Source organism: Rhincodon typus, chromosome 22, assembly GCF_021869965.1.
Source record: "Rhincodon typus isolate 14 chromosome 22, sRhiTyp1.1, whole genome shotgun sequence".
NCBI lineage: Eukaryota > Metazoa > Chordata > Chondrichthyes > Orectolobiformes > Rhincodontidae > Rhincodon > Rhincodon typus.
The window spans coordinates 30,645,469-30,655,254 of NC_063353.1; the positions used below are offsets into that span (position 1 = coordinate 30,645,469).

At 40.1% G+C, this 9,786-nt stretch overlaps 1 protein-coding gene and 1 non-coding gene across 2 annotated transcripts in view; both read left to right on the forward strand.

Moving 5' to 3' along the window:
* Window positions 1–9,786, forward strand: part of LOC109913411 (DENN/MADD domain containing 6B) — a 99,117-nt gene that overhangs the window by 48,399 nt on the left and 40,932 nt on the right. The window contains exon 7 of the mRNA XM_048609969.1: window positions 430–535. Within this exon, the coding sequence (XP_048465926.1) occupies window positions 430–535 (106 nt within the window). The remainder of the gene's footprint in view (window positions 1–429; window positions 536–9,786) is intronic.
* trnas-aga lies at window positions 9,488–9,570 on the forward strand. The gene has a single exon. It is a non-coding gene; the product is annotated as a tRNA-Ser (tRNA).

The window sequence follows — 9,786 nt, forward strand, 5'->3', positions numbered from 1 at the left end:
AAAATGCAAGCTTTTGGAGCTTTGCTGCGCCTTCAGGTTTAAGGTAGAAGGAGCGACGCTCTGAAAGCTGGTGTTTTTAAATAAACCTGTTGGACTGTAACTTGGTGCCATGTGATTTCTGCCCTTGTCAACCCCTGTCCAACACTGGCACCTCCACATCACAATTTCTAAGAGGCATTGATTAGAGCAAAAACAACTGACTGTTCGACAGGAACCTGTCATTTGATGTGTAAAATACAATGTATAACATGGTAAGAGATAACAAGGTGTAGAGCTGGATGAACACAGCCGGCCAAGCAGCATCAGAGGAGCAGGAAAGCTGACATTTCGGGCCTAGACCCTAACATGGTAAGTTAGGTTTCATAAAATAAACCAAAGCTGGATTGTATTTGTATCATCATGTCCTTACTTCTGTTTTTCTTTCCCCAGTCACTGGTGCTGATTTCTCAACTTCCTTTTGTGAACCTCTTCCATTCTCTACTGCAACTAATTGCACCTGAATACTTTGAGAAGCTGGAGCCTTGTCTAGAGGCAGGTTAGAGCATTTCCAGGAATGTTACAATTATAAGAAACAGCAAACACAGACTATCCTACATAAAATTTGTCCTCCTAGGGCTATGTGATCTTACGACCAGAATTTGGCATAAGCAATTTGCATGGATCAATTTAAGTATCTATGGGTAAGGTAACTTTTCGTACCTTGAAAGACCAATAAGATTACAAAAATAACCTTTTCAATAAAACTGACAATCCCTTTTCTCTACATAAATATACTTAAACTTCTTCAAAACTTAGTTTTTGTAAAGTAACCCTTTAAACATTGCTATAATTCTGGTGAATTTGCACTCTACAGACCTCACCATTCCACAGACTGTATATCCTTCTGAAGCCATGGTGCCCAAAACAAAGCACAATACTTGAGGTGAAGCCTGAAGAAGGCTCTGTACTACTGGAACATAACCATCACTTATGTATTTCAGTCCTCTTTGAATGCTATATTCCATTTAATTTTCCTGATTTTATATTTTTTTTTTGTATGCTTTTATTAACTTTATGCACAAAACCTTTGCTCCTTGGCAGGAGACAATTTTTAGTCTCTTGCCAAGAAGGAAATATAAGTATTTGTCTTGGATCTCCATATTGAAGTCCATCAGCTGTAATTTTATCCACTCACATAATCGGTTCTTTTCTTCCTGCATTCATCTACATGACTTATTGTGGCTCACAAAAATGGTTTTATTCCTTCATCCAAATCATTTTATATTGAAAAGTTGACGTTCCAGTATATATACTGGAATCAACACTCATCACGTTCCAGAGTCAGGGTACATTCCTTTTATTTCATTCTGGCTTCTACCTTCCAAATAGTAACCAATTCATGTCCCAGCATTACTTCTGGTTTTTTTGCGCTTTTCTTATTGTTGTACTTTGTTTATAATGGATATTTGATAATGTCTGTAGGCACTGTACAATTCACAAAGTTCATGACTTCATCAAAAAAAAATTCCACTAGATTTGTCAAAGATGACCTATTCTTCAGAAATTCATCCAGATTCCCTGTGATCAGCTTTGTTTTCTTCATTTGTTTGCCTTGACTCCTATTTTTGAATCATCTGCAAATTTGAAGTTTATAAACTACTTGAAACGTCAACTGCATGCATTTCTTGTTTACAAAATCTTTCTTCCTATTATTTGTTGTTAATCTCAAATTTACATAACCTTTGTTCTAAATTCTTGTATTCAATGTATACTTTGTCACACTAATTGTGCAATTTAGTCACCTGGGCGAGAGGCATGCACAGTTCTTGAATATTTTCAAACACTGCTTTTCTAAAAATTTTCAGTACAGACATGTTTTTTTTTTCAGGTAAGTATTTCAGTTTAAAATTCTAACACTGAATCATAGAATCCCTCCAGTGTGGAAGCAGACCACTCAGCCCATTTGAGCCCACTCCAACCCTCCAAAGAGCATCCCACCCAGATTCACCCCCAACTCTATCCCTGTATCCCTGGATTTCCCATGACTAATCCACCTAGCCTACACATCCTGGACACGATGGCAATTTACAATGGCTAATCCACCTAAACTACACTACTTTGGACATTGCAGCTAAGATTCAGTCTTGCAGCTCTTAAACTACTGGCCCACCATGCCTGTGCTGGCTCTTTGTCAGAGCTGACCAATTGAGTCTTGCTTGCCAGCATTTTTTCTTCTTATGGAACAAGAACCGTCTGCTCCAGAGGTGTGCCATCACATGTCTGAACGGGTTGATTAAAGTTGTCTATCTGCAAACTACAGCTTGTAATTCACGTTCATTTGTCTTTTTAAAGTCGCTAAGGAATTTGATCCTGCTACATATTGAAGAAGTGCATTCCAGATCTTAACAATCCATTACGGGGGAAATAAAACTCTTTCCCATCTCCGTCTTTTGCTAACATTTTTAAATATGTTACCTCTAGTTATTGACCCATTTGCCAGGGGATTAATTCCTTTGTATTTGCTGTATCAAAATTCTGTGGAGCCCTTAATATGTCTATTAAATATCTCTTTCACTTTTGCTGTAAAAAAAAAAAAAAACTCAGCTTCTACAATTTCTACACACATCCAAAATTTATGAACCCTGGTATAATCATGTCAAACTCCCTTTATACCCTCTCCAAGGTCATGAAAACTTAAAGTGTAGTGTTCAGAATTGCCAAGCAGAAACTTTATGCAATTGCCCGAGCAAAGGAATTCTGCAGCCAAATGATCAGGTTCAATCTTTTCTTTCCTGTCACCTTAAATTATACATGATGGTGAGAAATTAATCAACTTTACTGGAGGAGGGAGCTCTACTTCTCCACCCTTGATTCTCTTACTGATTTAAAAATCTGTCTGTCTTAGCCTTGAATATACTTAATGACCCAGCCTCACTAGCTCTTGAAAGAAAGAATTCCATAGATTCATTAGCTTCTTAGGGAAGAAATTCCTTCTTGTTTCTGTCTTAAATGGGTGACCCATTATTCTGAGATTATGCTCTTGGGTCCCAGACTCCTGCAAGGGGAAACAACCTTTCCACATTGACCCTGTCAAGTCCCCTAAGAATCTTGTCTGTTTCAATAAGGTTGTCTCTCATTCTTCTAAACGCCAATGAGTACAAACTCAACCTGAGTGAACCTTTCTTTATAAGATAGCCTGTCCGTACATGGGATCGATTTAGTGAACCTTCTCTGGCCTGCCAAAAAAGCCAGTGTACACTTCCTGAGATAAGAGGGCTAAAACTGTTCTCCGTATTCTAGTGATAGTCTGACTTGTGCCTTGTATAGTTTGAGATAGACTTCCCCTTTTTTTTTTGGTTTTTAAACCCCATTCCCCTGGAAGTAAAGGCCAATATATTCCACCTGTCTTCCCTTTTACCTGGGGAACTTGTAAGCTAGCCTGTCGTGATTTATGCACGAGGACTCCCAAATCCCCCTCTGCTGTAGCTCTTTGCTCCATTTAAATAATATTCAGCTCCTAATTCTTCCTGCCAAAGTGCATTACCTCACACTTTCCTGCATTATATTCCATCTGCCAAGTTTTTACCCACCTGCTTAACCTACCTATTTCATGTCTTTTTATACTGGTGTAGTTCAGTTTCTGGTTGGTGGCAACCCCCAAGTTGTTGATGGTGGGGGAAATTCAGTGGTGATGTCAAGGAGGAATTATGTTTGATCAGATTATTCTCATTCTTTGGTTTTCTGTTTTATTTTTCATGGAATCACTGTTCAAATCAGATAACAAGGAAGTAAGTTGTTCCTACTTAGCTGCAGTTATAAGTGTTGGTTTTGAAGCTGTACGCAAATTGAGAAATAACAGAATATAAGGCTACATGTTTCCCGATAGCTGACTAGCTCCACCTTCCTTTTGTCTCTATCTTCTTCTGTGATCATATCTGTACTGGTTCTGATTTGTTATTAATCTGCTGTTTTGGGGTATTTTCGGTTTGGATTCTTGGTTTCTAACTGCTCTTTGGACTTTATCTGCCATTCATAACCCATCCTGATCTCTTGAATCTCCACTTGCTTGAGCAACAAAGCAATAATCCTGAAATCGTAGCACTGAAAAAGCTGTTTTGTGACTCGGGCATGTGCCGGTGCTACTGTTCTAATCCAATTTGTTTCCTGTTAGTTCTCAGTATGCTCGCAGTATACGTGTACATACTGGAAGCTACTCATTGGTACACAGTACTTGTAGATAGAACATACGCACATTATGCCAATATCAACTCAATGAAACCGGGGACCACTATTCTGAGGTTAATTTCGCAGGGCAGCACCTTGATGAATCAGATTCACCTGCCTAGTTTAATATTTAAACAAGGTTTGACAATTAACTAATACATTCTCCGTGGCAATGCCCACCCATCAGAGTCTACTTGCCAACCAATTAGCACCCTCTTCTCATATAGTATCAATATTGCTTTCCCTGTACTTCGGTATTTCTTGGTTTTGTTCTGAGTGCTAGTTTAAAGTCTTCAAAGTGTGTTTTCTTTTCAGCAAGACTCAAATTCTGCACTACAGGAGGAACTACTTGTGTAACTGTGTCATCATTAGAATTTCACCACTACTATCTTTTTCTTGAGACTTATCACTACTTTTTCCCTCCCAGAGTTATCTCTTGCTTGAACATGTCTTAATGGCATTTGATTGGCTTTTCTGTAACACATTCTTTACCTGCATTCTAAGTATGAAGTATTGTAAACTCAAGTGCGCAGTATCAAAGAGAATGTGGCAGAAGGGAGAGGGAGTTTTCTAAATGCCATTATCCAAAATACTGTCTTTGTTTTGTTCTTTAGAAAACCACGCTGTAATAATGCAACATGCTGAAGTCAGTGAATCATTTAGCATAGTTAGTCTTGGTGTAGGGTATAAGTCCCAAAACAACATAATCTGTCATTTTTTCAGATGCTGACATATGATCACGTGCGTTTCCGACATGCTTATTTCATATAAAATTTTAGCATTTGCTATTTTCCCTTTCCATTTTCCGATCCATTCTGCTACATTGTTTATAATACCACAAAATTTATATGTTGTCAATACCATTTTACGCAGAAGCAGTGGGACCTTTCTCAGTAGATTTTGAAAGTCCTTTTACAGAACAATCACTTGCATATTATCCATACAATGTTATTTCTTCAAGCACACTTAGCATATTTCTGACTCTGATTAAATCTAATTTTAATTAGCGTATGTATTTTTAAGTGATCTAAACATTAAAGATATCAACAAGACAAATATCAATATGCTTAACATGGCTACAGATTGTACAAGACATAGCTTGAAATAGGGAGGTTGAAAAGACTTAACAAATCTAAGTTGTAAGTGATGAGTATATGGAATACAATGTCAAAGGGTTAATTAAATCATCATTGAAAATGTTTGAAGAGATACAAGATATTTTCTAGAAACTGATTCTGTTTAGGTATATTGTTTTGGTTGGTGTTCATCCAGTATTTGTCAGGTAGCTCGGATGGCTGGTTTGCAATGCAGTGTGATACCAACAGCGTGGGTTCAATTCCTGCTCCAGCTGAGGTCACCATGAAGGTTCTGCCTTCGCAACTTGCCATTGCCTGAAGTGTCGTAACCCTCAGGTTAAACTCGCCACTAGTAATCTCTGTTATGAGAGTAGCCCTATGGTCCTTTGGGAATATTGTGACTTTACATAGAAACATAGCAATACAAGATAATGTTGTGTAGAAGATTATCCACTGTCAACGTTAGATTGACTAGTCTTTTATTAATTTGATACATCCTTTTTATGTCATATTTAGCAGAAATGGTGGCATAAAGTCTGTAGTGTAATATGAATTTGTTACAAAGTTTCTTATTATTCACTGCAGTTAAGTATCTTCACTTTTTTTGTTTTTTTTGTCCTACATTTATCACTGCTTCTCAAATTTTGCAATTGGCTTGCAGATCTGCTCCTTTCTCTGCTTAATGCTGTTTGGTGCCATAATATACACCCAGTAAGGTAATACCTTCTCCATTATTACTTAATTCTAATCAAACAGATTCCGCCTTTTGAAGTGCTGGCTACAGTTCTGGGCACCACATCTTAGGATATGTTTACTTTGGAAGGAGGCAAGCATAGATTCATGAGATTTTCATTGATTAAACTACAGAACACTCAAAGTTGGTTTCATCATTATTCGATCATAGGCAATCCTTTAGCCATAATACAGACAACATGTTAATATTTCTGTAGGGTCTATTTTTGAGTTGAAAGCATTTTTTTGCACTAAATGCAGTTTGTATAATTTTGATTGGCTGTCCCTATTGTGCACTCCTCTTTCTTGTAAGAAGAGATGAGATTTTGCACCTCCCGTACTTTGTGCTTCAAAGAGCTCTGTGTTAATGGATGCTGGAAAGCTCTTGCCAGTGCTAGTACCAAGATTCTGCTTAACACAGGTTTTCCTAGGTCCTAGGTCTTCGGTCTTCTAGCTCTTCCTGCTCCTTCATTATCTTCATCGCATTCTGTCTCCAGAATATTGCCATGCAACTGGATTTCCTTTGGTTGCAATTAATTTTAACTTGCCTAACCAGAAACTTTTTTTCAGCACACAAGGGAAATAAATTTTTCTGCGGTTAATTTGAGTTTTCTACTTTTAACTTGAGGAATGCAATGCTTCAGAAATGCTTGCATAAACTTTTCAAAAGCTTTCTCCATAGGCTTTAATAGGTTTCTAACTAGTGGGCAGTATGGCGGCTCCCTGGTTAGCACTGTTGCTTCACAGCGCCAGGGACCCAAATTCCATTCCAGCCTTAGGTGACTGCCCATGTGGAGTTTGCATGTTCCCTTTGTGTCTGTGTGGGTTTCCTCCTATGGTACAAATATGTGACGTTTAGGTGGATTGGCCATGTTAAGTTGCCCATAGTGTTCAGGGATGTGAGTTAGTTGGATTAGCCATGGGAAATGCAAGGTTACAGGGATAGAGTAAGGGTTGGGTTGGGGGGGATGCCATTTAGAGGGTCATTGTGGACTTGATGGGCCAATGATCCGTTTCCATGCGGTAGGGTTCTGTGAATCTAGAATCTGTGAATCGAGATGGGAGTGTGGGGAGGAAGGAAGTCGCAGAATCTTGAAACTCTGCAGCACAAAAGGACTCTATTTGCCCCATAATGCATCATCTTGGAAAGAGCCATTCAATTTATCCCGTTCACATATCCTTTCTTCACAGCCATGTAACTGTTACCCTTTCACACATTTATCGAATTTCCCTTTGAAAGTTAACATAGACTGTGGAAAATAGAAGCAGGAGCAGGCCATTTGGCCCTTTTGAGCCCACTCCGCCATTCATTATGATCATGGCTGATCATTCAACTTATTAGCCTACACTAGCCTTTCCTCTATATACTTTCATCCTTTTAGTCCCAAGTGCTTTATCCAACTCCTTCTTGAAGTCATACAGTGTATTGGCCTTGATTTGCTTTCTGTAGTAGTAAATCTCACAGGCTCACCTGTCTCGGAGTGAAGAAATTTCTCCTCGTCTCAGTCTTAAAAGGTTTGCCCCTTATCTGTAGATGGTGAGCCCTTGCTCTGGACTCTCCTGCCATCGGATATATCCTCCCTGCATCTACCTATCTAGTCCTTTTAGGATTTTACGGGTTACTGTGAGATCCCCCTCATTTGTGTGAACCCCATGAATATAGTGCTAACCAATCCAACCTCTCCTTTGTATGTCAGTTTGCAATCACGTGAAAAAGGAGATGAAAACTACACACTATTCCAAGTGCGGTCTCACCTTAAGGCCCTGTATAACTGCATCAAAACATCCCTAACCCTGTGCTTGAATCCTTTCATTACGAAGCCCAACATGTCATTTGTGTACTTCACTGCCTACTGCACCTGCAGGCATACCTTCTTCAGGTGTATGATGACACCCCAGGTCTTGCTGCACATTCCTCCCTTCTTCCCGCTGCCCCCCGCCAACCCATCACCACCACCACCACCACCACCACCACCACCACTGTCCAACCTATAGCTGGCTGTTAGTCTGCCTTCCTATTTTTGTCTCATAGGAGCAGGAACAGGCCATTTGGCTCTTTGAACCCACTCTGCCATTCTTTATGATCATGGCTGATAATCTGCCTTCCTATTTTTGCTACCAAAGTAGATAACCTGGCATTTATCCAAATTTTATTGCATCGACCATGCATTTGCCCACTTAGTCAACTTGCCCAAATCACACTGAAGCATTGCTGTATCCTCCTGACAGTTCACCCTGTCACCCAGCTTTGTGTCATCTACAAATTTTGACGTTACATTTAGCTCCCACATCTAAATTATGAATATACAACGAGAGTAGTTGGGGACCTAGCAGTGATCCCTGTGGTACCCGTCTCATCTTTTGGCTTCCATTTGGAAAAAGATCTGTTTATTCCTACTGTTTGTTTCCTGTCTGCCACCCAGTCTTTGATCCATCTAAATATAATGCCTGCAATCCCAAGCGCTTTAGTTTTACATGCCAAACTCTTATGTGCCACTTTGTCAAAAGCTTTCTGTAAGTTTATACAAACCACATCCACTGCCTCCCCTAATCAATTCTACCAGTTACATCCTCTAAGAATTCCATAGATTCACCACTCTCTGGCTGAAGATGTTTCTCCTCTCCGTTCTAAAAGGTCATTCCTTTACTCAAAGCTTCGGGTCCTAGTCTCTCCTACCAATAGAAGCATCTTCCCAACGTCCATTTTGTCCAGGCCATTTAGTATCCTGTAAGTTTCAATTAGATCCCCCCCCTCATCCTTCTAAACTCCAATGAGTATAGTCCCAGAGTCCTCATATGTTAAGCTTTCCATTCCTGGGACCATTCTCGTGAACCTCCTCTGAACCCGCTCCAGGGCCAGTACATCCTTCCTGAGATATGGTGCCCAAAACTGCACACAATACTCCAAATGTAGCCTGACCAGAGCCTTTTAAAGCCTCAGTAGTACATCCCTGCTTTTATATTCAAGTCCTCTCAAAATAAATGCCTTCCTGACTACTGACTCAACCTGCAAGTTTACCTTGAGAGAATCCTGGACCAGAACTCCCAAGTCTCTTTTCACTTCAGACTTGTGAATTTTCTCCCCATTTAGAAAATAGTCCATGCTTTTATGCTTCTTACCAACATGTGTGACCTCACTTTCCCATGCTGTCCTCCATCTGCCACTTCTTTGCCCACTCTCCTAACCTGTCCAAATCCTTCTGCAGCCTCCCCACCTCCTTAATACTACCTGTCCCTCCACCTATCTTTGGATTGTTTGCAAACTTAGCCAGTTCCTTCATCTAGATCATTAATGTACAAAGTGAAAAGTTGTGGTCCCAACACTGACCCCTGCGGAATGCCACTTGTCACTGGCTGCCATCCTGAGAAAGACCCTTTTACCCCTATCTCTGCTTTCTGCCAGACAGCCAATCTTCTATCCATGCTAGCACCATGCCTCTAACACCATGGGCCCTTATCTTACTCAGCAGTTTCGTGTGGTCATAGCTGAGTGGTTAAGGCGATGGATTAGAAATCCATTAGGGTTTCCTCCACGCAGGTTTGAATCCTGCTGACTACGTTTCCTTAACACATGCTTTTTGAGTGGGTGAGTTAGCTCAGTTGGCTGGGCAGCTGGTGAGTCATACCAACAGGGGGTTCAATTCCTGGGCCAGCTGCTATTACCGCTAAGGATTTCTAGGATCGTTTCCTTGAGTACACTGGAATGTAGATTATCAGGCCCTGAGATTTATCAGCCTTCAATCCCATCAATTTCCCCAACACCATTTCTTTACTA